The sequence below is a fragment of the Balearica regulorum genome, chromosome 17 (genome assembly GCF_011004875.1).
Source record: "Balearica regulorum gibbericeps isolate bBalReg1 chromosome 17, bBalReg1.pri, whole genome shotgun sequence".
Lineage (NCBI taxonomy): Eukaryota > Metazoa > Chordata > Aves > Gruiformes > Gruidae > Balearica > Balearica regulorum.
Genome location: NC_046200.1, coordinates 8,748,836 through 8,776,229, shown reverse-complemented (window position 1 = coordinate 8,776,229; position 27,394 = coordinate 8,748,836). Strand labels below are relative to the sequence as shown.

The following is a 27,394-nucleotide window of genomic DNA, read 5'->3' as shown; positions in this document are numbered from 1 at the left end:
TTTTGTTAACAATAATGTGGATTTTTATTCTTTGAGCTTAACATACAGGCAACTTCAAGAAGATGACAGCAGCGAGATAATCAGTACCATTTACTCTGGAAAGTAGACTGCAGCAGTATGCAGAGATTAACATATCTAAGCTAGTCTGTAAATCTTTTGACTTTTCTTTGAATTGTTTGGTAATTCAGTATGATGGGCATCTAATGGCACGCTAATGCCTTTCTTGCTTCACCCATTTCAAAACTTGTAGCATCACTTTACTTTGATCCCAAGAAAATGTCAATTAAAATCCCGTAGCTGAGGGGCACGAAATTAGTCAGTACAGACACTTTAGGTGCAAAGTGTTCAACTGGACTAGAGCTTGAATTGGTAACTATGAGAAATCAGACTTTGGATAAATATGGGTGGATTTGGGTTTTTTTGTTTGTTTGCTTATTTTTTGCCTTACTGCAAAGCAAACTGCAATCATTTTCTCCCCCAACCAACCAAAAGCAGCAACAGTCTCTTTGGAAAAATACATGAACTAGACTTTTTTTTTCCCCCAGCCACTTAATCAACTTGCACTTATAAGATTTATTTTTTTTAAACGTTGACCTTTAGTGGATATAATTGACCTGTTTTTTTACATTTTAAAGACAAAACCATGCTAGTACATGAGTTGCCACTAAATCTTCCAAATAATCCATCACGTCTATTTTGATTTGTGCTTTACCACTTAGCACTTTAGGCAAAGCAACACTGAATTCGTGAATGAGGAGAGGGTGGGCTTATCGCTGCACTACGAGCCACATGGAGCAACGGGACCAAAGCTGAAGGAATCTAAAGTGGGCTGCTTTAATAATAATTATCTAGTCCAGGTGCTCTGCAGAGGGGCTGCTGCAGTACCAACATTTCCATTCAAGGTGGACACCTTGTAACAGAGGGTGCAAAAAGTAGGGAAAGTGTATGGAAGAAGATAAAGCTAATAAAAATAATTTTATAGGCATTATAATTTTGTCTTTTAAAGTAAAAATAATTACATTTCTGAAAGCTCTGGCTTTGGGGGCTAATTTCCCTAAGCCATTTGTACAGTATGTCAAAAACCAGCAAACTTAAATGTAACACAAAAACAATGACAGTAACAAAAAACCCTCATGTCAGCCTTAACTTACAGTATATGAGCATATTAAAACAGATATTCAAAGTCAGAAAATTATGTTTTTTCTTATATATATAAATATATATTACACACATACCTTTTTCAAGGGTGTCTACTTCAAAAATTGAACTAAAAAGGTGCAAGAAGTGTTTGTGCAGTGAAGAAGCAAAGCTCCCTACTGGCCTGCAACTGTAAGAGAAAAGCTGTGACACTTCAGAAAACATCCCAGGCAAATCTGTCAAAGACACATACTGGTCTGCATTGCTTGTCTTTACAGTCTTGTTTCTTTTGCTCTAGGTCAGAGGTCACCTTCATAACTGGAAATGGCTTCGAATGAATTTCTTTTCTTTAAATAGAGATACCTGTAATCTGAATTTCAACAGTAAGATTATAGGAGGGAAGAGAGAGGATGCTCTCTATTTCTCAACCACTGCTAGTGTCTGAACATGAGTAGAACTTGGTTTTCCCTGTGATTTGGATACAGCCCAAGATGGGGGAAAACACCAGACTCTCCCTGGCCCCCCAAATTAAAAAAAAAAAATAAAAAAACAAACCAAAAAACCAAAACAAAAACCCACAAAACCACCAAAACCCAGCTGTTACATAATTAACAGTCATTCCTTAACAAACTCATCCAGATTGAACAAATACACACCTGGAACCAGATGCTCTTCCTGACCTCATTTTAAACCTTCACATCTGAATCTCCTCCTAACCCCCCAAATGAGCTAGATTTACCACTTGGCAGTCCCCAACATGACAGAGTTATTATGGTAAGGTTTCAAACAAACCCTTGGAATAACGTGTTCTGCATTTAACATTACACCAGTTTCTCAAAACCATGCCCTTTGCTTCTACAGGCAAAAGCACAAGTCTGAACACCGTTTTTTAAAATGAAATAAATAAATAATTTTGATAAAGATTTGTTTACATACTTAAAGCAATAGGAAGACAGACAACTGATAAGGAGGTTATAGTGCCAAAGCTTCCTTGTCACTAACACTACAATTCTGTTTCTTTTCATCTACAATAGGAATCTCCTGCTGGTCTGATGCAGTTGCAGGACTGGTAGAGGTAAGGTCCATTAGCTGCCCCTCAATCTGAGTCCACGAAGACATTGATTCATGTACTGTAATGGTGTGTTCTTCCATCTGACGCTGAAGGCTGTCCATTTCTTGCCTTTTGAAAGCATTGAGAACAAAAAAGCAAAAATTAACAAGCAGAAAGATAACTGCTAAATGCAAGATCAGAAAATTACTTTTCCAAGTCTTGATACCTACTCCAAGACTATCTAAGCTATAGCTGTATAAAAGACAAAGTAGTCTACAGGAAGCTGAGGAATTGTCTTTCTTTAAAAACCAAAGAAATACAATATGCTTAATTCAAAAATAAGGGCCAACAATGCAGCAGCTTCTTTGCTGCACATAGTCATTGCCAGTGATGATGCAGCACTGTTTCCCCAGGAAAGGCAATTAAGTGACTGCAACCTAATGAATGTGGTGCTCTTGCAGGTATAAAAGACAACATAGGAGATAGAGGTGAGGAAAGCAGCACAGAAAAATAACCAGATAAACACATTATGACTTAAGTCAGACAGCAACTTAGTAAAGTAACTAGTCTGGTAGTACAGAATCACAGAGCATTATCACTGGCTCACCCCCCTCAAACATCAACGAGGTGATAATAGCAGCTCAGTTCTCCTAATAACCTGAACTCCCCTTCTGCCTGAAGTTGTAGCTTTCCTGCTCAGAATCTCATGTGCAACCTTATAAAGGAAGATCTGAAAACATATTTTTGGCAGAATGAATAAGAAATCTCTACAGAGGAAGTTAACACACTGCCTGGACTCCTACCATGAGTAGCTTTTCTGATGCTGTCAAGACACAGAAACACCAGCTTTTCCACCAGCAAGAACAAGTAGAAATAGCTGTTTCTGGTTTGTTCTGCTGTGCACAATTTAGGATGGACATTTTGTCTACTTTATTGTAAAGGCTTCTTTCCCTATTTCATGACCATGTAAGCAAGCACTTACAATGACAGAACATCCTACTGTCCTAAATATACTCCCAATAAGAGGAAAAGAATTCATTTTACAAATCCTCTTTTTTTTTTTTTCTTAGGCTGGCAGCTGGTTTCTTGGAAACATTTTTAAGATTATTTGATATGGTTTAAAATAACAAGTCATACTTTAATTGCCGGAGACAGCTGTTCAGATTTTTTAAAGGCTCCTTGCTCACAGCTGTCGATGGTTTCAACAGTTCTTCCAACAAGGCAGCAGGCACTGGACAATCAGGAATCTTGACGGGAGTCACAGGATTTGAAGAGTTATTCTCTCCTTTCAGTTCCTTCCTCTGGTTAAAGAAAAAAAGAAGAGCCAGAAATAGAATTCAGTTATTTCATCAATGTCATTTTTACCACATAGGAAGAGTCTCACATCACACTACTGGTACATATCTGCATTATAAAGCAGGAATCAGAAACACATTCCTGTTAAGTCTCATGGGTCACAAGCAAAAGTTCCTAACCTAATCTCATGTGCTAGCCGTGCTCGTAAGTCAACAAAGCATCTAGAAGAACCCACCCAAGAATTCACCCTTCTAAAGAAATAAAACAGGAAGGATTTAAAGCAAATGACTTGGATCTTCACAACAAATTCTAATAACATTCTTTCGGTATAGTTAAGAGAACAATTCAAAACAAAAAAAAAATCAGTTAAGTAAAATCAAATAAATACTGGAAATTGTGGAACCTGCAGGACAAGGTATCAGGATCAATGTCTAAAAGAATGAAATGGGGCCTTCCATACAAAATTCTGTCTCACTGAGATAATTACTTCAGAGAGGAAAAGAGCAAGAGATCTATTATAACTGCATTTTCTGTGTACCAGTAGCAAATCAGAAAACTCAAAGAAACCACTAATAGTTACCTTTTGAAATTGTGGAAAGATGAAAAACTAGACAGTATGGAGAGGATAGAGACATGAACGTTAAGATATTAACTATAGGCAGGTATGGACTTCATATTTGCCCTTGATTCATTATTTAACTGCTACCTCTTTTTTATTATCATAAGTCAAAATGCAAATGTAAGATAATGCGCTAAACACAAAGATTTCTGAAGTAAAAGGTGGGTAGTCATGATCAGTACAGTTACTTTTGCCTGTATTTATCATTTAAATATCAGAACATCAGTAAGTCTGTATCACAGGCAGGCATTTCAGTTCAGAGTTTTCACCAGGTTTCTTGCAGCAGAGTATTTTCTGGTACTTTAAGAGCATTAGTGGAGTATTTTCCAGTACCCTGCAACATATATTCTTTCTATTTAAATACCTTCTTCATCTTGCCATGCTTCAGGTCCAACTTCAGTTGCTGGTTCTGCTGCAGTAGCGACTTCATGCTGTTCTTCAGTTCAGTCACTTTAGCCTGCAGCATAAACTTATCCTTCTGAGTCACTGACAGGTCTTCCCTCGCCATTTCCAATTCAGTCTTGATATTCTAAATGGGAAAAGAAGAGAATCGATGTGATACAGGGAAATGGTATAAAATTCCAACCAACTAATGTTTTTGTCATTTTTTTCCATTTCCAAAGGAAACCAGAAAAAGAAACAACACATAACACTGCTACTTGAAACCAATTTGCCCTGGCAGAAAAACAGAAATTAGATTTAAAAAGCCAGTAGCCTATTTTAATGGTGTAAGGTCAAGGAAATAAGAAGCTAACAGCACAGTCGAAGTAAAATGGAAAAGTAAAGATACTGCATGAAAATCACATAGCGAATACATTTTTATGAATAAAAATTTATTAAAAAATATCAGAAAAGTATTGGTATACTTTTAGACAATAAAAATATTGTTTTAATTATCCCCCTACAGCAATACCAGTTATCCATCAGAATCTCCACTGGTCAAATTAAATACCTGCAAGACAACTTGTATCCCTTCTAACTCCTTGTGGCTGCGCTGTTCACTCATATCCAACTGCTGCTTAAGTGTTTCAATTTCTCTTTCTTTTTGTTGTACTTCCCACTTGAGGTCTTCCACCTACAGGGGGGGAAGTGGGGAAAGTTATCTTTAGAATTCTCTATAGGTGCAATCAACTACAAAATTTGAAATATATTACTATCTATGTCTCATGAACCCTTCCTGGTTTCTAAGAAACCTAACAAAACTTCATTAAAAATGCTGAATTAAAACCAAATGAAGTACTACAATGCATCATAAATAAGGATAAACACAGTAAACATGCAGTTTTTACCTCTTGGCTTACTACAGGCTGTTCACTAAGCTTGTCATCCAGCTTTTTCTGCAGAAGTTGGAGCTGAGACCTGGCTTCTGCCAGCTCTTGCTGAAACTGTGATACCTCCTGGGAATGTTTTTCATCCTCTACTCTGCACAGCAGGATTAACAGACACAGCAGTTATTCATTCTGTTCTTTAAACCAAGTACTTCACTGGGTTAGCTATGTAACCCTAAATGACATGACAGTGCATGTAACCTGGTTAGTTACAACTTTGACTGAAGGCTTTGCCAACACATCCACAGCAAGAGTTAAATCACAGAAAGATTTTATACAAGACAGATGCATGAATATCTCATTAAATCTTGCCAAAAAAATAAATACTCCTTGAGCACTGGTAATAGTCCAGTTACAAGCAATAGATTATGCAGTAAAAAAATAATACCGAAACAAAAAAAAACCTGTCAGCAATTTTGCTTTTGTTTTAAGAGGAATAGGGTTAACATTACATCTAATCTTGTATAGGTCTGATATTTTTTTTAAATTATAAGAATTTATGTTCTATACAAGAACACAAATTGAATTTGAATATATTGTGGAATATATTCAACAATCAAATTCATCCTCTATGTAGTTCCTCAGGTATGTGAAACAGAGAAGAATAATATGATATATATAAATCCTTACTAGTAAGATGAAATAGTAGAAACCTGTGTTGGAACTGTAAAAAAAAAAGTAGATGCTGAAGTCTAAATACAGTGCTCGCTTCAGGTCTAACTGAATTATGAAGAGACAGAAAAATGCAAGTATTCACCCAGCGTCCAAACATCTTATGGTTAGGCTCTCGTGGAGTACATTTCAACGTAATCCACACCAGAGTGGCAAACCCAAAACTTCACTAATGCATGTCTTTTTCAGAGGATTTGTTTTATTTACTGTTCTCTAAGAACTTGGACATTTACTTACTGCAGTTTGTCCACCTCAACCTGAAGGGCTTGGACAAGCAGTTCTTTGGCATGTAGCTCTTTCTTGATTTCAGTGAGCTCAAGCACAGCAGCTTTATAATGACGGCGGTTATGTGCTGCATCTGCTTTGGCTGCTGCTTCCTACAACGAAAAAAAATGCAATTTTTTAATCACTGTAGAGGAATCATAAAGGGACCTAGACTAAAGGGGTACAAAACAAACGAAGAAGGAAGTTGTGCAGCTGTTAACACTTCTCTTTTCATCTAAAAAAATCTATTATTAGTGTTGTTATCCTTATTAATGCGAATGGTGGTTAATAACTAGATATAATGGAAAAAGCATGTTTGCCAGACTGCTTCTTCATTATGAATTTTTGGATGAAGTATCATCACTTCAGGATATATCCCATGCATTACAGGTCAGAATAGAACTTCCCTGGTAGACAATGAGTATGCTTAAGACTGGGCACAACAGAAAAGGCATCAACTGATCTTTCAACCACCGGCCATCATGAGATAGTGTAGGAAGCAGTATGTTATAAAGCATAGACTTTGTTTCAAGATACTTTTCAAATACTTTACATTTAAATCATTTAGGTAAATAAAAGATGAGCCATTACCTGCTTCTTAAGGTCTTTAACTTTTGACTTTTCTTTCTCTAAGGAAGCCTGTAAAGCTTGAATAAGTTGTTGCATTTGCTGATCCTCTTCCTCTTTCCGTTTTAGGACTGCCTGAACCTATATCACATCACAAAAACAAACACATGTTTTTGTGCAGGCTCACTAGAAGACCAGAAATGCCAGTAGAGGAAATATAAACACAAGTCAGTGCAGGGACTGTAAAACTTCTCTCTGCTGTTCACTGATAACTATTTCCTCATGGTACCCTTCAACCGTAAAAGTAGCTATGGTTGCAATGATAGCTCATTGCCTATATTTCCATTTGCAACCCCACGAGTATATTACTACTGGCATAAAAATCATTCATCTCAATGAACCCGTACATAACTGTTTGTATGTTCCAACTAACTTAACTGAGCCACACTTTCATTATTGCAATATTTTAGTGTGATTTGTTTGTTGTTCTGTTGTTTGTTTTTCCCAAAAGAAACAGACTTGTTTGGTGCAAAGTCTCATTTCTGATCTCTCGTTTAGCCCCCCATATTACCGTTGTGACACAACACATGGCAGACCCGGATTTGGAGAAAATGCACCAACTTTGTATCACACGAGTGAAGATGTCTACATCCTGTTACCAGAAATTCCTTTCTTAGACTATTATATCAAAAGGTCAAATACCTGTAGATTCAGTTGTACCAAGTCTGCCTCTCTTTTTGCTAATGCTGTTTCTAGGATATTGTTGTGCTCCCGCAAAGCGGCGTTGGACTGACTAAGACCAGTAAGTTTTCCACGTTCATGCTCCAGTTCAAGGGCCAACTTCTTATTAATTTCTTCTAAACGTTTTATCTTCCTCTTGAAGCCTCTAGATTCCTGAAGCTATAGTCACAGAAAAAAAACAGATTGAACAAACCCAAACAACTTCAGATTACTACCACAAAAAAGTTGTGAGCTAAACTCATTAAATGTTTTGCTTTCCCAAAGTGAGATTCTTGTTTTTTTATTTTTTTATTTTTCAAATGAACACTTCAAAATGAATTGTTAGGGTTTTTTTTCCCTTTTGGAAGACTAAAATGCTTGCTAGAAAGCAGAATCCAGGAGTACTGTTCAGGTGCAGATCAACAGTAGATTTATATAATTTTTTTGTGCAACACTACAACTGAACACCACTACTCTGCCCTCAAAATCACTCAGCATCTGTGACTCCAAATAGTTTCAAAAGATAGTGATTCATGCATCCTCACTGTCTCATGACCAGATACAGCTAGTATCTAGTACAGGAACTATTTTTCTCTCTCATCTGCTTTTCCCCTATACAACAATGATTCATGAAACCCTGAAGAACCAGCACAGGGCAACAAAATTAACAAGTGTCACTGACATGATGTTTCCTATGTAAGATTCCCATTTCCTGCACTGTTGGAATAAAATTATGGTACTAAAATTTCTCTCTGCCTCTCGGGCACTTTTAATTGTCACCTTCCCATCTACCATGCACATTTCAAGCAATCACCTCATCCTCAAGTTCCAGCACTTTCTCTCGGTATTCTTCAAGTTCCTGGCTGGTAAGTGAAATCACTTCTTGCAACTCTTTTTCCAGCATCAACTTACTGCTGCTAACAGCTTGCAATTCTGTCTCCAGAGCTTGAATCCTTTCCTAAAGGACAAAGGGATCACAAGCATGATTAATGTATTGCCCATCTACAGGGGTAATTTTGGTTTTGTTAAGAAGTCTACTTCTCTAGCAAATATTAAATGAGGTGCTAGTACTTAATGTAAAGGTCTTGCTCAGAGCTTTCCACCCTTGCATCCAGCTACTGCTGTTTGTGTATTTGATATCTTGCTCCATTGATCAAAGGAATTGGAGCTTCCCCCAGTAAATTAATTTTCTTATCACAGGCATAACATATATGAGTAAGTTATGGCTATGCTAAAGAACTTTTAACTCTGAATGAGAAAAAAAAAAGAAGAGAATATTGGAAAAATCTTCAGATGCTAAGCCTTTCAAAAAAACCCAACAAAACAACAACAAAAATTAATCAGGAAGTTTAGCACTACGGCTCATCATCTTCTTGAGCTTGGATTACAATTGGCAATATGAAAGATACAAGTAAAACTAAAAAAAAACCAACCCACCCCACCAAAAACCAACAAAACACCCTCAAAAACCCAGGCAAAAAACCCCCTCAACACCTAAACCAAAGCCTGCCAAATCACCTCAAACGCAGTTAAGGAAATCCTCAGTGCTCAGAACACTGATACCATGTTCTTATCTAGCTTTATATTCCAAATATTTTCATCGCTTCAGTGTAAAATTATATTCCAAGACTTATATTTAATAACAAGATAGCTCTGTCTTTGTACTAGCAACGTTAAAAAACCATCTGCATACTTGAGCAATCTGGTTGTTTCCACCATCAGTGATTTGTGCTTTTAGTTTGCTCAACTCTGCTTCAGCAGATTCCTTTGCAGCAAGAGATTCCTGTAAACGACGACTAAGAATGCTGACTGCATTCTCATAGGCTTTATGTTTTGCTTTCATCTCTTTCTGAGCACTCGTCAGATCTGACCCTAGACGCTTCATTTTCTGTTTCTGCTCAGTAATGGCCCTGGAATGAAAAGAAAAAACATCAGATAAAAACCAAGGACTGTTTTCAGGCAGTTTAAAAAATTAATTTTAACATGGCCCAACAAAAACTAATATCCACTTCTCTCCCCTTGTCTCAGAGTCACCCATCTCACCAGAGGAAGCCATTGGGTTGGTAAGGTGCAGTTTGGCCCTCTGCAGACAATACCTTGAAGATGCTTGATAATATTCTAAGAAAATACTTACTGTAATCAAGAAGTCTTTGTCAGAATTATTAAAGCTCCAATATGAAGGAATATCTACTACTGTCTCTAAAAATAACACAGAATTTAGAGTAAGAATCTAAACTGAGATCCTTGGTGGATATGTCGGGTATCATAAAACCCATGTGATCACAAGTGGAAGAAAAAAAAAAATGGTTGTCACTAATGCCAACATTCAAGCCAGTCAAGGCTAAAATTCAGTGAATGGTAATTAGGATTAGCTCTAATATGTATGTTGCATGGAATATACTGTTGGTTAAAAGCATAAGTGAATCAGAGGAGAAGCTGCAACTCCTGTGTAGCATGCAACCAACACTTTGCCATGAATATGACTCTATGACTTTCTATGACTCTCTATAAATTTCCCAAAGGGAAGACTAGGGAATAGGAAAAGAGTGATTGCTAAAAAGGTGAATATGAAAATGAAATACGGTAGTTCTTTTTTCTGTGCTAAAAGAACAGACTTACTTTTTTGCTTCTTCTTGCATTTGTTCTACTTGTAGTTTTAATGCCTGATTTGCCTCAGCAAGAGATGTCATTTGTTCCTTATCGAACTGCAAAGACTTAATAGGAAGGAAAAAAATACCCATGAGAGTAAGAACAAAAGCTTGTTTGCTGTATGTTGGATTATAAAAGAATAAGCATGAAGCTTCAAAATTAATTCCATCTCTAAATATAAACTGTTGCAAGGTTCTCCAGCGCCCTTCTCTTTCCCTTTTTTTTCTTAATTCTTCCCTCTGTGGCCACCACTATAACAGGTATGAACAGAGTTCTATTTTGGTCTTTGCTCTCAGATGGAGTTCACTTTGGGACCAAGGAAAATGCTTCCACATCACACCTCTAACACTCCTGTAGCATGCTTCTCCCCACTTACTTACACAAAATGTTAATAAGCAGTCATGCATTTACTGAGTGTTGGTAGGTATATGATCAAATATATAGACAATATTAAATATGTAACCAGGAATCTTAACTTGCAGATGGTTATTTTGTTTATTTCCCAAGTTAATAGAAATAGCAACATATCCTGCATGTAACACTCTGAAAGTCCAAAGCTTAACATCTTCCATACCTGTAGGCGTGTTTCCATATCATCTCGTTCTTTCTGTACTGACTGAAGATGATTTTCTATTTCCACCATCTGCTGGTGAACCTGAGATACTTCCTTCTGTAGTTTTGAATGTTCAGATTCGAGTGACTGTTTTTCAACTTGAATTTTCAGTAGCTCTCGTTTTAACTCTTTCACTTCTGAGTCCAGACGCTTCTTTGTAGCTTTCAGTTCGCTAATCAGCTGGTCCTTAGAACTTGCATCTCTTCGATAAGCTTCCACCATTACCTTGGACACAAGAATTTCAAGAAGACAATGTCAACTCTGTTACAGCTTTACAAATTTAAGAGTAATCTACTATAAAGTATTTACTGATATTCTTTTAATTTGGGGGGAGGGGAGTATGTCAAAGAATACAAACCAGCATCATCTTCTGTAACATATTTACTCTAGTTCAAAGATTTTTATATAAGCTCAGGTATCAAATACCACTATGTATCAGCAGTTCATAAAAAAACCTCTGAGTGTTTATAGCAGTATGGGATACTCTTCTTCACATTTGTTATAGAAATGCACTTATTATGTGCCATTTTTTTAAAGTAAACTAATTGTAAAAAATTAACCATCCCACACACACAACTTTTGCCATGACAAGAGGGCTTAACTGTGACTGACAGTTTAAACAGCCTTCCCAAACTTAAACTTAACAAGCTAAAACAACTTGTGGCATTAGCTTAATAAGCAATCAAGCAGTAAATTAATGGTGCCACCTTATACATAAAGCACATATTAGTGTTGCACATAACATATCAATTTCAAATTACTGTTTCAAAACTGTGTAAATTCAGAATAAAATTTGCAATAAAGTATTTTCAATCTAATTACACAATCATCTACTGTTTTTCAAAGCTGCAGGAAAATGATGACACTTGAAGATTTTCATGAGCACTTCTGCAAAACCTAGCATCAAACCAGAGAGATATTTTACATGGCGTATCATTTGGCAAACTCCTTGAAGTCCAATGAAAGCATGAATTGGTTGGTGGATCTGCTTTTATGTTAGAAAAAAATTCAACTGTATGAAATGCAGAAACTGTATAATTATGTCACAAAGTTCTTTGATACAGAAAATTGATTCAAGTTTCCTCATAAACTCCTCAGAACTACATGCCTTCACTGTGAAAAAAAGTATATTCCTTGGTTTTATGTCTTTGAAATTGATTCGTTTGGTTTACCTTCTGCTGCAGGAACTGTTCCTTCACTTTTTGAAACTGTTTTTTAAGGTTGGCATTTTCTTGTTGCAGATTTTCTACCTGCCAGGAAAAAAAAAAGCAAACGTGTTGGTTTACATGCCAAATGTCATATTCCACATTATTTCAAGGAGTGACAGTATCTTTTGTTATGTTCTAGGGACACTTTTCGGCATTCATTACCTGGCTTGACTTGATTGCCATTTCTTGCCTCAGTTGTTCCAAGATTTCTGATGCTACTTCTGTATCTTCTCCAAGGCGCGTTGCTCCTTCATCAAGTTGCTCTTTGCTTGCTTTTGCTGCCTGCAGAGCTACTTCCAAGACAATCTTCTCATTCTGCAAATACTGGATCGTGTCATCTTTAGAAGTGGCATCACTTTGGAATTCTTCTAATTTGGCCTTAAGTTCATCATACTGTGTTTGCAGGTCATCCAGGGACTGCTCTTTGGTGTGCAATGTTTCTTGGGTCAGAGTGAATTGCTTCATTAGGTCTAGGTGTTCTTGCTGTAAAGATTCAAGCTGCAGATCTCGCTGATGCAAAGTCAACTTGACCTGAGAATAAGTATTTCATAGAAAATTAATGTTACCTTTGCAAATGTTCTCCAATCAAAATAAAATATTTTAGCTAATATTTTAGCTTCTAGGAGAAAACAGCAGAAGGTGAAAATATTTTTTAGCTTTCCTAGGCCAGTCTCCTATTTGCTCTATTCATTGCATTGATTGCCTTCCGCAGCATCTGTAATCTTACAGGCTCAGCAATGACCAGAATGACAAACCTAAAATATTCTTAAGATTAACAGTATTCTAAATTTTTATTTGAAAAATGTGTCCACAGTAGATACAGTGCATAAATTCAGTGTTATTAATGATAATGCCATATAATTACATGGTATGTAATATTGAGCTATCACATACTCCATCTCATTCTAGCCCTTGACACACTGGACTCTGGTGAAGTGCAGATTTATTATGCTGTAAGTGTATATAATGATATCCTGACTGCCTAACACTTTGAACATGGATCTACGCTTCTCGTCTATACTTAGAATAATCACAAACCAAATTCACTAAAAACCTTCAACATCTACAGGACAGTAGTTCTGAAATTTCAAAAAAGTACTGTTACCAAGATGATTAAAAAAGGGAGCTTTTCACCTGGGACACAGTGACTTTAATATGGGCTTCATTTTTGCAGCAAGCTTTCAGGTTTTAAAAAAGTTTAGAGCTCAGTATTTATTTACTATTGCCTTTTCAGCCAAATAAATATTTCCCTTGAAGCCCTTGGGAAGTTGCCTAACAACAGTCTACCTGTTCCAATTCTTGTTCCAATGTTGCTGCAGAATCAGCCATTTTCTGAAGCTGTTCTTTCTCATCCTCAAACTCCTCTAGTTTTCTCTGCAAGTCTTCTTCCACCATAGTTTTAGCCTCCTGGATCTGCATGAAGGCAGCTTCTTGATCTAACATGTCAGCCTGCCCAGAAAAAGCAAGGAATCAACTTTTACAATTTCCATGGAGGGGGAGAGGCAGAAAAAAGAAGAAAGGAGAAAAAACAAAAAAGCAAAAGAAAAAGGTAAATTATCAAGAAGGTTTTTAGAGAAAAGACACAAGCAAAAATAATTCTGATGTCTGCCTTACACACCTGTATGTCTTTAGTGAAGTCACCCATTCATATAAAGACACCTTAGAATAACAGTGAATGTCTTGTATAGTTGTGACAATCTGAATTCCTCTTAAATAACACCATGTCCTTTTTAAATTGATGAAACAAGACGTAAAGAATCTTTATTAAAATTAAGCTGCTTGGAAAAATTCTGAAACGAGATTCCTTGGATGCTGTAGCTACTCCATGAAATAGCAGTTTCTGTCATTTATGCAACCACTATTAGTAATGCCGGAGATGGTGTGCTTCCGCTAGCCTGCTGCTTTGCTGCCCTTTGAGACTTTGAAGCAGGAACGTCACTGAAATTCAATGGGATTTAAGGTTCTAAGTACTTTGAAAGCAAGCATACTGCACATCAGATTTTACCCATCTCTTCTTACTGGAGGGCAGGAACTACAAACCTGAGTACTGAGTAATTTCACACACTTAAGCAACACTTTGTTGACTTAGTTTAACTTCCAATTAAGGTTTCTCTCAAAAGAGTTCCTAAATGGTCAAAGGAGAACATTTACATCCACCTTTAAAATTCAATTAAAACCAAATACCAGAGCTGAAAATGCAAGTATCATCTTGGAATGGGAAACATATTGCCTTGCTCCCTCTTACTGTTCGTAATGTCACGCAAATTTATTTGCTCTGAAATATTTACTGGTTTTATAATGCAGCATTTGAATCAATTCACAAGAATTCTATGTTACATTGCCAGAATATCCTTGGGTTTGCAAAACCTCAATACACAACCTAGGCAGAACGTAATTCATGAAGCCCACCTACAACCGTACCTCAATATTTTGCAGCTGTGCTGCAATACGTTCCTTTTCTTTAATGGATCTGTGCTGGGTTTCAGTTAACTGCTGAGACAGTGCCACATTCTCTAGTTTGAGATGCTCCAACATACCTGCTTGGGTCATTTGCCCAGCCTAAAGGAAAAGAAAAATAATCACCAATACTAACAGTCAAAATTTGGCCAACAAATTTAAGAGTTTCAGAAAAAAAAAATCACATTGAATCTATCCATGCCTTATCTCAACTACTATTTTCAAGGCACTACAGATCTCCATCCACAGAAGCAAGTGTTTAAGTGGTTACATTTATGCCTCAGCCTTAATGTGAACTAACACCTCATGACGCAAAACAAAACATCACCCCTGCTTGCTCTCCACTTGAGGAAAACACAAGTGAGACTGGCTTCTTTGTTCGAGCTCATAAACAATGTCCTCTGGAGAAAACTACCATAAAAAAAGAACAGATTCTCAGTTGTCCTATATGCAAGTAAAGCATAGTACCTGTATATTGGCCATCTCACTCTGCAGCCTGACACGGGCCTCCTGTGCTAGTACAAGCTGCTGCTGGTACCACTGCCGCACATTTTGAAGTGATGTGATTTCTGTTTCAGATGCCTTTAGCCTATTGGTCAGTGTGGTCCGTTCCAACTGTACCTTCTGAAGCTGGTTCTGTAAGGAAGCCAACTGCTGTCGCAGATCATGAACTAGGAGAAGAAAGATAGAGAGCTTGGACTAGTGTACTCTATTCTATTTTTATGCACACATTTTCAAGGCTTGTTGCTATATTCATAGCTTTTTCTTTCTTTTTTTTTCTTTCTTCTTGAACAAAAGCATATATGCCTAATTACATAAAGACCGGCTTTTCCTGCAAAAGTGAGGGGAAGTTCTAAAATCCAAAATATCAGGTCATAAGCAGGACAAAATTAAAATAATCACTTTTTTAAACATTCGAAGTTCTTTAAGTGGCAGAAAATATTAACTAGTTAAAAAAAAAAATCAGGAAGCAGGTATCCTGACATGTAGAGTCACCATTACAAACCAATATTTGTACAATTTTCTAAAAAACATCAGTCCACTGTCAGTTACTAGGCTGAATATTTATGCCTCCCTCTCCAGGATGGCAGTGCCAGCTTGCAAATTGTGGCACTTTTGTAACACAAAATAAAAACCAATCATCTTAAAATTCAGACCACTTCATTAGTATGACATCAATGAAACACAAATTAAAATTCCTTCTTGCTCCAGAGCTTCAGAATTATGTTGAAATAAAATGATTTATGCAATAACAAATTTTAAAGATTGACATTTACATCATCCCACCTGTGCTGTCTCTGGTGAGAACATTTTTTTGCATGTCTTCAACTTTCAGCAGGAGTCTTTGGTACTGCTCCTCTGCTAACTGCAAATCATTATTTGAAGAAGCCAAACTAGCATTCTTTGCTTCCAAGGTATTTTGCAGGTCAGCCATTGCTCGTTCCAGATCCCAGCAAGACTGCTTTAATGTGGCCACTTCTGAGCTCAAAGATTCCTGCTTCTGCTGGCTGTTTTGGCTATGCTCCATCTGCGTTTGAAGCTTCATGTTCAAAGCCGCGAGTTGGGCTTGTAGCTCAGTCTTCTCTTTGAGAGCCTGAATGTGTCCCAAAAAATCAAAATACAGAAGTCTTAAGAGAAAGACTAAAAAAAAAAAAAAAAAAAAAGATGACCAGCAAAATGGCTTTGCTAAGGCAAAGACCACATGCTTGTAAAAAATTCTTTTTTAAAGTGACAGCTCACCTAGCAGGTATTTCAAATAGACAAAAAAATACAGAGGAAAGTACAGAGAAGATGTATAGCATTATATGTCATTAACCATGTCAGGACTTTTAATAAGACACATTTCCACACCTTAAGGAAGAACGCTTTCTATTGTATGTGTTACACCATCAATCAATACAATGAGAATATATAGCTTTATATAAACATCTCTAGCATTACTCTGAATTTATCATCTCTCTTTTGACTTTTTTTATTTAAAAAAACCAACTTTTTTCTAAAGCCTTTGAAGACTTTACTGACTTTAAATTTTTCCTTTTAAGCATCCTTGTAAAGTACCTTGTAAAGTTTTATATGTTAGTTTCCTAACGTACAACCTTATTCAAAAATGTTTTTACAAAACACAATTCCCACAAGTAATGAGTAGGAGGGTCTTGAAAATTAATTAACATATTAATATAATTTGCTAAATACAGAAATTCAGGTTTATTTTCTACCTGATTAGCTTCTAGTGACAGTGCTTCTAGCTGCCCTTCAAGTCTCATCTTCTCCTTCAAAACCTGCAACATTTCGTCATGAGTTCCTGCGACAGAGCTTTCCATAGAAACACTGGGAAAAGAGACATTACATACACAGTTAAAGGGTTAGAATGTAACAGTCATCTCGTTGAAGAAAAATTAAGCTGAAATTAAGAAGTACTCAGACTCCACATGTGATCTAGAATTTAGGACATTTTTTCTGGTTTTATGACAGATCCAGAACACAGTGAAACAACCTTCATTAACATATAAAACCTTCACGTGGATATAATTTCTTTATCTCTTTGGATAGTAGTTTCCTATATTTGTACCAAGTAGAATATAGTGTGGCACCCATATATTTGTTATTTTACAGAAGTGTAACGGTTGACTTCATTATATTTTGTATCTGCATATCCCTTTATAAGCAGAAAAATGGACACAATGGGAGCCCAAAACCTCCACAACTATTTTCTGCAATTGTCTGCTTTAATGTGACAGTGCCTGAGAAATACCAACAGCTGCCACAAAAGAAGGAAGAACATATATTTGGTATAAGGGATTCCTTATGCTCCTTCCTTGATGTACATCCAAGAAGTCTAGAGAAAAAGCGCAAGATCTTCTCCTCTCTCTCATTACTGTAAGAATTAAGTCTAAGCTAGAATAATTGTCAACAACTGATTTAACCTTAACATCTCAGGGCGTTACACTTTATTCCAAAGAAGAGAAAAAAAAGGTAATTTCAAAATTAGCACGTATAAAACACGCATCTACAGACAACTGATAAAAACCACAACTCTGTAAATCTCATTCTAAAGGGCTGAAGAGGATAAGACTATCTAGGACTGGACTCTTGGCATTTCATAAATATTTGAGGTCTGAAAGGTACATGCGTAGATCAGGAAAAGGACAATAATAAATGTCACTGAGACAGTTAGCTCTACACTTTCAGACTTTAAAGACCAACACCACATCAGTGATTCAGTGAACGAATGCACAAATGCCTCCTTTCCAAGCATACAGAGATAGAAGCAGCTGCTAGCAGAACGTTTAAAACACTGTCAGTGGCAAAGATACCTTTCTCTAAAGACATGCTTAGTAAATAGGTACTCAAGTGAAGTGATCTTTCAGTTTCTTTTAGAATCTGAAAGTTAACAACAGATTTGATCACAATGAATGTAAGTTAAAACTGGATCCAAAATTAGTACGTAAGAGTAATAGGCTGCCCATTCCAAGAAAACATAATGCCAAATAACGGCCTCACTGTATGGTGATTTTTCTTACCTGCTAGAAATACTGTCTCTCCTACTTCGTACTTCCCCATTAACTTCTTGCTCTTGGGCTTGATGCTCCACTGCTGCAGCCTGTAGCACCTCACTGATGGAAGGAAACTGCCCCATTGCATCAGGATGTATCTTCTGACCATTTACTGTATACGGAATACCCTGTTTGCCTTCTGCATTCTGTAAACTGTTATACAGCCCTCTTCCTGACATGCTGCTGTAGGTAGAGCTGTCACTCTCATTTCCATCCAGCCTCATTCCCACTTCACTCCCGTCAAGCTCTGAAACACTATCTCCTGCCAAGGAGGAATTCTCTATTCGATCATCCGTGTCAGAGGGTAGACTAATCTCAGAAACAACTGATGCTGGACCGCTTCTGCTATGCTTCAGAGTCCGACCAGATAAATCAGTAGCCGCAAGATTCCCAGTAGCGTTTCCAGAGCCTGAATCTTCAGTTCTGTAGTCAGCCAAGGATCGGATCCTACTGGGCTTAGATTTTGAACTACTTCTCTCTTTTGAGGATGCTGGAAGTCCCAGGCTACCCAGTTTTGGCCCCCTGGGGACACTGGTCGGCAAAAAGGAGTATTCTTTTGTCATTGCTACAGTGCTAGCTCTTGGCAAGATTTCTGGATTTAACATCAGCTCAGGATCTAGGGTGCTGGAGGGCCGGTTTTTGGATGTAAACTGAATAGACTAAAAGAAGCAAAGAGTCAACGATAAATTCCAGAATGTTCCAGAATTTGAACTAGCATCAAAGACTTATTTTGCTGTAGAACTTTATACGTAACTCTCTACACTTTTACATTAATATTGAAACATATTCATCATTTCATAAACAAGGTAAATTACATCAGCAATCACCCCTATCAAGGCTCAGTAATTGCATGTTGAAAATTATCAAGAAAGATTCCAAGAGCTAACTGAAATAAACAGAAAAAATTGAAGAGTTAGGCTACTTAAATTTTTTGTTTGGTTCCCCTCCCCCACCCCCCCATTCTGAGTAGCACAATATGGTATGTTACCGATGAGGTAACAGAGAACCAAATTTTGCATGTCCAAAAGAAAAAAAATGCTCTCTCACACTTGAGAAAACTACTTTAAAGTAGTTTTAAAAGTTTTAAAAAACATTTAAGGCAGAGAAAACAGTAATTTAGAGCACAGAAAGGATAAAATTTTCAGGCTTCTCAACAACACACTGAATCTAGACAATCTGTTGTGTGGTACTCACTCTTTCTTGATGTCTCTTCACTCTATATTGTTTGAGCTGCTCCTCTAGCCGTCGTCTTGCTTGAAGTCTTATTTGTTCTTCTTTCTCCAATGGGAGTGAAGACTCTACTGAGCCTGTAAGTGAAAGGTATCTTTACAGTCAAAGAGAAAACTCCAACACAGGCAAATCTGATGCAAAAGAAAAAAGCCCCTTCTACCATCAGCAACATGCTTCATGCTTAAGCAAGGAACGCAAGGAAAGCCCATTGGCATGCACCTCAGAATACTCTCTTCTAATACATCTTTGTGTAAGCATTGATGAAGCCTGTGTATTTCTGTTGCTTAGTTTGCAAATGCTGTAGTTCCTCCACATATATATGACGAGATTACACAGCAAGAACAAAACTACTGCTGTCATTTAATCTCACCTGTCCTGCACTTCTGACAATAGTGAAATTCTGAAATTAAGCAAGACCTCTGCAGTCCACTCATTCCCTTCCCTGGATACATACTCTTACTTTTTGTTAACTCATACTAAGTCTCTCCTGTTGTAAGGCTTTTTAAAAACACTTTTTAAAAAGGCTTTTTTTCAGAAAGGTCAACATCAGAAACCTTAATATAAAGACTTCCCCTTTCTCTCCCCTTATTGCTCTTCTTTTTCCCCCCTCTTTATTACTTAGCTTATAATCACCTGGTTCTGCTGTTTTTTTTTTTTTAATGTCATCTGTTACTCCTAATAATCAAGATTAGAATAGCTTCAGCCCCAGAAAGCATAAGTTCCCCTCCAGCGTAAGAACAATTTTTAAATGGTAAGGCATGTGCCTTAGCTGCAGCAGAGGGTGGTTTACTGAAAGAAAATTAATCGTAGTTCAAAGTAAAAGCTTACTGCAAAAATGAAGTTTAGTCCAAGCTGAAATGATGTTACAGGATTCTAGAGCCAAGCTCAGATTAAAAAGCTTTATGCAGCAAGAGAAAGCAGGGGCACCACCGTAAACAGATGCTTACACAATTCAGTTTCTTGCATGGGAAGACTTAGTTTGAGAGACTGCAAAGCTTCTTTTCTAAGAACTATGCCCTCAGCACTAGTTCCCTGAGACCTCCTTAGGCTGCCATGGAAACCAGTCACACCTGGGGACGACTCTTGACCCTGTGCACTGCTGGTGGGGTCAAAAGAAACAGGAGAGTCAGGGAAAAGCGACTCTGGCCCATTCTGGCAGGCATCCACTTTGCTGTTTATCTCCAGACTTTCCTCTTCATTTGGCACTTCGTTGATGTTAATACCGGTAGCTGGAAAAGAAAGTGTCACTGAGTTACGCTGTAAGCCACCCCATTTATCTTTACACTTCCACTGAAATACAATGCTACCACTGTTGCCTTTAAACTGTAAGAATATAGAAATTGCTAATGACAGCAACTGGCAAGAGGAATTTTATAAAGGACTTTTCATTCTTCAAAGATCAGAACAAGTACCTTTCATTTGTGTGGTGGGCTGACCCTGGCTGAGGGCCAGGTGCCCACCAGAGCCGCTCTATCACTCCCCTCCTTCATTAGACAGGGAAGAAAAAGTACAACGAAAAGTTTATGGGTCGAGATAAGGGCAGGGAGAGATCATTCACCAATTATCATCACGAGCAAAACAGACTGAACTTAGAGAGGGAATTCATCTAATTTATTACTAGGCAAAACAGAGTAGAGGAATGAGAAATAAAATCAACTCTTAAAACACCTCCCCCCACCCCTCCCATCTTCCCGGGCTCAACTTCACTCCTGGCTTCAACCTCCGCCCCCCTCAGTGGCACAGGGGGATGGGGAATGGGGGTTACGGTCAGTTCATCACACGGTATTTCTGTCACTTCTTTGTCCTCAGGGGGAGGACTCCTCTCATCGTTCCCCTGCTCCAGCATGGAGTCCCTCTCACAGGAGACAGTCTTTCACAACCTTCTCCAACGTGAGTCTCTCCCACGGGCTACAGTCCTTCACGAACTGCTCCAGTGTGGGTCTCTCCCACAGGGTGCAGACCTTCAGGAGCAAACTGCTCCAGCGTGGGTCCCCCACGGGGTCACAAGTCCTGTCAGCAAACCTGCTCTGGCCTGGGCTCCTCTCTCCACGGGGCCACAGGTCCTGCCAGGAGCTTGCTCCAGCGTGGGCTTCCCACGGGCCACAGCCTCCTTCAGGTGCCTCCACCTGCTCTGGTGTGGGGTCCTCCATGGGCTGCAGGTGGAATCTCTACACCCCCTCATCCTCCCTCCATGGGCTGCAGGGGGACAGCCTGCTTCACCATGGTCTTCACCATGGGCTGCAGGGGGATCTCTGCTCCAGCACCTGGAGCACCTCCTCCCCTTCCTTCATTGACCTTGGTGTCTGCAGAGTTTCTTACATCTTCTCACTCCTCTCTCCAGCTGCAAAAGCTCTCTCTAGCTGTTTTTCTCTTTCTTAAATATGTTATCACAGAGGCGCTGATTGGCTTGGCCTTGGCCAGTGGCAGGTCTGTCTTGGAGCGGGCTGGCATTGGCTTTATCAGACACAGGGGAAGCTTCTAGCAGCTTCTCTCAGAAGCCACCCCTGTAGCCCCCCACCCCAGCTACCAAAACCTTGCCACGCAAACCCAACAGGAATTTTATAAAGGACTTTTGATTCTTCATTTTAAAAGATCAGAACAAGTACCTTTCATTTGCTTTACTACTTCAAGTAGGGCCTCAAAAGTGATCATAAAACATTTTCAAAACCTCACACGGGTTTTTAAATCTCGTTAGGTTTAGAAGCATGGAACACCAAGTGTAAGCAATGTGATCTGTGTCACACTGAGTGGCAAACTACTACAAATAAGACTCTGCAACTGTGGGCCTGTGCTGAATGATTCAGCTATTCGGTATGCTGCTGGGCACTGGGGAGAAAGCATCCACCATCCTGACTTCCAGCCTGGGCCAAGCAGAGTTTCTCAATTTTAAACTGAGTTTAATTTTTTTCAAATAGGACATCTTAATCTAAAGTATAGTAGCAAAGCTCACATGTATCAAAATTATAAATCTACCAATTAAAAGGCAATTCAAGAAACACTTTTATACCAATTCTATCCCCACTTACTAATATTTGATTTTTCTTTTGCATCAGGAAAAATGCATCTTCAAAACCAGTTCAACACTACAGAGGATTTCTCACACATTTCTACCTTGCTCAATTGGGGACTACTTACATTTATGAAATTGTTGTTGCAACAAAACTGTGTATCTAACTTTAAATGCATTATTATAGATCTTAAATAAGCAGGGTGCTGACATAGCCACTCTTTCTGTTCATTCTGACACCATGTATCACTGGACTAAGTGGAACTCACTGGAATAATATGGAAGATTTTGTTATTTTTTCATAAAGATGTTTGAAAATATTTAACATTTATTATCACAAAGTATTTGCAAATGGAAAAATCAAGTTTCCTCTTTCTATTTTTTCCTCCTCTCAGAGCTAGAGGCTTGAATAAGCAGTTGTGTTTTTTAAAGTCTGCTCAAAGATGATATGGGGGGAAAGAAAACAAACCAGAACTGAGAAACAGATCCTCCCAAAATCAAGTGTTTCTAAAATTCACAGAAATATTCTGTAGCCAGGAAGTAGATTACAATAATTCAACAAAACTTTAATTATTCATTTAGACTATCCTATTAACATACTCCTATTAAACATTTTTCCCCATATAATGAATCACTACAAACTTCTGAAAACAAAACCTATTTGTAAACCACAGCTCAATTCTTTGGATGATGTCCAACAGAGGAGAAGACAGAAAGGGTGACCTCTAACTTCATAAAAGATGAATGAATCATCACACAACCCCACTCTGCCAGTCTGATAACAGGCAACACAAGAAATGCAAATAAAGTCTTAGGCCTCCACTTTCTTGCCCGTGACAAGATGACAAACCTGTGGTACGAGGAGGGCAGAAGGCTAACGACTTCATCACATGATCACCTCCTTTTACGTAAGTAACCTGCACGCTTTTGGTGTATCTACGCAGCCGCAACATACACACCCCCCCACCCATCTACCACCATATCCTTATATACCACCATATCCTTAGATACCTGTAGTGGAAACATGGAGCTTTCAGTTCAATACAAGGAAAAGATTTTCACAATGAAAGCAGTTAAATACTGGAACGGGTAGAGAGGCTGCTGAACCTCCCTCTCTAGAGATTTTCAGAATTCAACAGGACAAGGTCCTGATCTAGTTTCAAAGCTAGGTCTCCTCCGTGCATGAGGTTGGTCTAGACAACCCACAGAGGTCCCTTTCAACCTAAATTTGATTCTATAATCTACTCAGATCAGCACTCTCTTAAGTTTCTTGTAAACAGCTGCATGATTATTTTATTATAGAGCTTTTCTACATATAAAAGTTATTTTGAGATAATTTGGGAAGTACATGCCAGCATCTCTCTTCCATAAATAGAAGTTTAGAGAGACTTTTGGAGTACATTTTGATTTTTGCCTAATCAATTTAATTTATTAAGAAAATTTATTTTGCCAGAATAAAGTACTCCAGTCATGAGTTTATTCCACAACAATCATTTCAGAACTATTAGTTCTAGTTAATTCCAGGTATATACTCTTGGAAATACTGTCAGAAGACAGAGTAACACCCTGAGCAGCACATACTCAACTGATAGCCAACAGTACTTAAGCTAACAGTTTGGCTTTGTTTTCAAAGAATGTTTTAAAACAAAAGACAGTTTTGCTATGCACAGAGCCACAGCCATCAAACTTGCTTAAAACTACTGTACTAGAAACTCCTAACCTCACGGAAAAAAATCCTTCAGCATCACCTAAATAACAAAACAGGTAGTTGTAGAGAAGCCTGGGAAGACCAAGAAATGATTCAGTGCATATGAAGTAACTTACTGTTAATTTCATCTCTTGTTACTGGCAAATCTGACCTGGCTTTACAATCTAGAAGTTCTTCAGAGCTTCCAGGGGCCCCATTACTGTTTCTGTTCTCCAAGTGAGCGTCCTCCTGGACAGATGAGGAGTCCATGGTAAAAACAATCCAGATCCCTGGAAAGTTTTTCTTCCAAATAATTTGTTGCCAAGTGAACTACCAAGTCCTGTTTCTCTCCATCAGCAACAACAGCATCAAGATGTTTCACAGGAGCACGTTCTGAGCTTTACAGCTGTTGGTGTGCAGCAGGAAGCTGGTAATTCCAGATTATGAAAACAGCTCGCAGCAAAAGTTGTAATCACCACGGAGCTTCATCCTCTAGAAATAAAATGCAGTAAATTTACAAACATTTCTTAGAGCTTTGAAAATATGAGTTAAAAAGCAAATAGTGCTCACAGATTACCCACCAGCCCAACTTCAACACACAGAACCAGGACATGGGATAATAACAGAGACAACAAAATATAACCAAGTATCCAGCTTTTGTGATTAAGAAGTGATCTATTTAACAGCTTTTTTATTACCACTTTTTTTTAGTAGCATTGATACACCAGCATAATGATGCAACAAGATAATATTCAGTGAGACAACTGATTTAAGATCATTGTCCCTTTTAATGGAAAAGCCTCTTTGACGTCTACTTTAATAAGTGAGCCCATATCCAGAGTAGCATTTTGCTCTATAAATTACAGTCTGGACTTTCATACCATATATTTCATTTCAAGGACCTACTGCCATTTAAGTTTCAATAACTTCAGTTAGAATGCAGTATGACACTTTTTTTTTTTTTAAGTTAAATTACATCATTACTGTTTACTTGTCTGCAGAGCAACCTGTACGTATCACCGTACAGAATCTGAACTACTAATTACAGCACGTGTTGGCAGTCACAACACGGCCTGGGCTGCAGTTCAACACTGCCTTCTCCTACGGTGAGCGAAGAGGAAGATTCCCAAACACAGTTTATACAATTTGCAGATGATTCTCCAGGCATTCAGATCTTACCTTTGGGTATAGACCCAGCCAACTAACACAATCTGACAGCAGCTGTTGTACATAGTCCCTTTAAGTATTTAAATTTTGTTCAAATAGTTACTGACAGCTGAATTCAGATTACAAAATGTTATGGTTCCTATTTACTAAAGAAACATAACAAATCCCCAGTTAAAAAAGGCGGGGTTGTGGGGAGAATGTCAAGCCAGGGATACTTTAATTGCATTTTTATGTGAACACAAACATTTTGAACAACATTCCTTCCATATCTCCAGAGAGTACTTGTGTAACTGCTACTGTACCAAACTGTCCTGGTCACCCAGCAATACCACCAGTCATCTCCAAAATGTTACTGAAGCTGTTAACAGCTCAGGATACACAGGACTAGATGATTATGTAGGTGACCCTTATGTAGGCGAGCTGTGAAGAAGCCAGAAACCTGGAGCACATTTCTACAAGAGAAACCTCCACCAAACAGAAAGATTAATAGCTTCACTGTGATTTGTTATTGATTTTCAAAGCTCTTCTGTGTAATAAAGCTTACAATAAAACTTCTGGAAGAACAGCAGTTGTACAGCAAATAGATACACGACAAGTCACAAAGAGGAATTCCAGACAAAAGACAAGCACAACTAGACTGCTTACCCCTTGGCAAAATCCAGCCAACATTAGACAGTTTGTTACCCTTGTCATAAAACACCTGTTAATCATCAGGGTCACAAAGAACGGCTTTCTCCTGGACAACCCATTCCCAAATATTAAAGGTTAGAATATTTTGGCTTCAAAGTCCTTTTGTATCTCGGTGTTGAGCACAGGCTGACACAGACACACACACGCCGCGGGAACCCAGCAATAACCTCAGAAGGAAAAGAGCTGTACGAAAACAACCTATTTTGTTTAAAGCACCAATAACCAGGAGGGCAAGAGAGCCCAGTCCCAGGCTGGGGGCACCGCCACCGAGACACCTCCGAGGGGTCCTGGGCAGGGGCCGGGGCACCTCTCCGCAGCGTCGGCAGAGGCACCCGGAGGCCCGGGGCCGCAGCCGCGGAGCAGGACTGGGCCGGGCGGCACCCCACACCCCGGCAGGCCGCAGCGAGAGAGGGCAGCCCCGAGCGCGCCCCTCCGGCCTGAAGCAGCGTCCGGCCGCCCCCAGCCGCCCCCCGGCGGGCGCCCCGCCCCAGCCACCCCCGCGCCCCGCGGGCACCCTTCCCGGCGAGACCCCCGCAGACCTGGGGCCGCCCGTCTGACGCCCGGCTCCTGCCCGAGACGTGGCGCTGCCTCCGCCGGGAAGAGGAGGGCGCGGCGGTGCAACGCGGTTCTCCCTCCCCCGCCAGCCGGGCGCCGCCGCCGCTGAGGGCCGGGCCGGACCCGGCGCGACCCCCTTCGCCCCGCGGCCGCGCCGCCGTCCGCACAGCCGGACCCCGCACCCCTTAGCGGGGAGCAGCGGAGGCCTGGCGCTGCCAGGCAGGCGGCCGATACTGCCAGGCCCGCTGGAGAGGCGGCGGCTTTTCCAGACGGACTCTTCCGGGAGCGGAGGGAGGGAAGAGAAGCAGCTTGCCGCGGCGGGGCCCCGCTGGCCGGGCCGGGCCGGGCCGGGGCCCTGACGCGGGGACCAGCAGGAGCGGCGAGGCCTCGTCTCCTCTGAGGGAAGCCGGGGGCGGGGGCAGGGCCAGGCCGGCCGAGGGGCACTTAGCGGCTCCCTCCGGCCCTCGTGCAGGACCCCGAGGCCGGCAACCGACTTGCATAAATTAAAATCAAATCAGTGCACACATTAAAAATTAAACTTGTGTATGACAGCGATGTCGTTAATAACGTTATCATTCACGATCCTAGATTAGTGTTACATTTACTGGATTAGAATCAGGAAAGTTCAATGACACGTTCCGTTCCTATCTCGTTTGCAGCATTTCTGATGGCAGTTTCCTCATAAATCAATCCTTAAAGTTCTCAGCATCTTTCTGGCATTGGGCATCCCAGTGTCACTCTGTCGCATCAGAGCAGTATTTCACACAACTGTTTCCTCCTACGCTTGGGTTGGTGGGGTTTGCTTTTATAGATTTTTTCCATTAGCAGAATAGCTTATCTCATTACACCTGGATTATTTGGGAGCTGCTGGAGAGTTTATTGGTTGAGTAGATTTTACTCCTAAACTTGCTGCTAGAGTCTCC

The 27,394-nt window shown here is 39.3% G+C and overlaps 1 protein-coding gene across 3 annotated transcripts; it reads right to left on the bottom strand.

Moving 5' to 3' along the window:
- Positions 1 to 1,383: 1,383 nt before the first annotated feature.
- GOLGA3 (golgin A3) lies at positions 1,384 to 26,575 on the bottom strand. Of its 3 annotated transcripts, XM_075770029.1 has the most exons (25): positions 26,456 to 26,575; positions 24,197 to 24,551; positions 20,313 to 20,594; positions 19,330 to 19,442; positions 18,103 to 18,794; positions 16,798 to 16,909; positions 15,869 to 16,175; positions 15,050 to 15,252; positions 14,546 to 14,683; positions 13,412 to 13,573; positions 12,287 to 12,655; positions 12,089 to 12,166; positions 10,878 to 11,141; positions 10,274 to 10,368; positions 9,348 to 9,564; positions 8,469 to 8,612; positions 7,637 to 7,834; positions 6,959 to 7,075; positions 6,341 to 6,480; positions 5,393 to 5,525; positions 5,056 to 5,178; positions 4,468 to 4,632; positions 3,326 to 3,489; positions 2,074 to 2,317; positions 1,384 to 1,507 (listed from the first exon to the last, which is right to left on the bottom strand). In XM_075770029.1, exons 2-24 carry the CDS (start codon positions 24,327 to 24,329, stop codon positions 2,110 to 2,112), a joined length of 4,557 nt encoding a protein of 1,518 aa, XP_075626144.1. In that variant the 5' UTR covers positions 24,330 to 24,551; positions 26,456 to 26,575; the 3' UTR covers positions 1,384 to 1,507; positions 2,074 to 2,109. The 3 variants fall into 3 exon arrangements, with proteins under 3 accessions (XP_075626144.1, XP_075626142.1, XP_075626145.1); XM_075770027.1 differs by lacking the exon at positions 1,384 to 1,507 and having other exon boundaries at positions 1,961 to 2,317; XM_075770030.1 differs by lacking the exon at positions 1,384 to 1,507 and having other exon boundaries at positions 1,961 to 2,317; positions 20,436 to 20,594.
- Between the last annotated feature and the right edge of the window lie 819 nt (positions 26,576 to 27,394).

Bases quoted from the DNA above. Each gene is read 5' to 3' on its own strand.
- GOLGA3 (XM_075770029.1), bottom strand. From the start codon at position 24,329: ATGGACTCCTCATCTGTCCAGGAGGACGCTCACTTGGAGAACAGAAAC. The intron at 20,595-24,196 runs GTAAGTTACTTC...TTTCTTTTCCAG, and splicing joins AACAAGAGATGAAATTAACA to CTACCGGTATTAACATCAAC. The intron at 16,176-16,797 runs GTAGAAAATAAA...GGACACATTCAG, and splicing joins TGTCACTAGAAGCTAATCAG to GCTCTCAAAGAGAAGACTGA.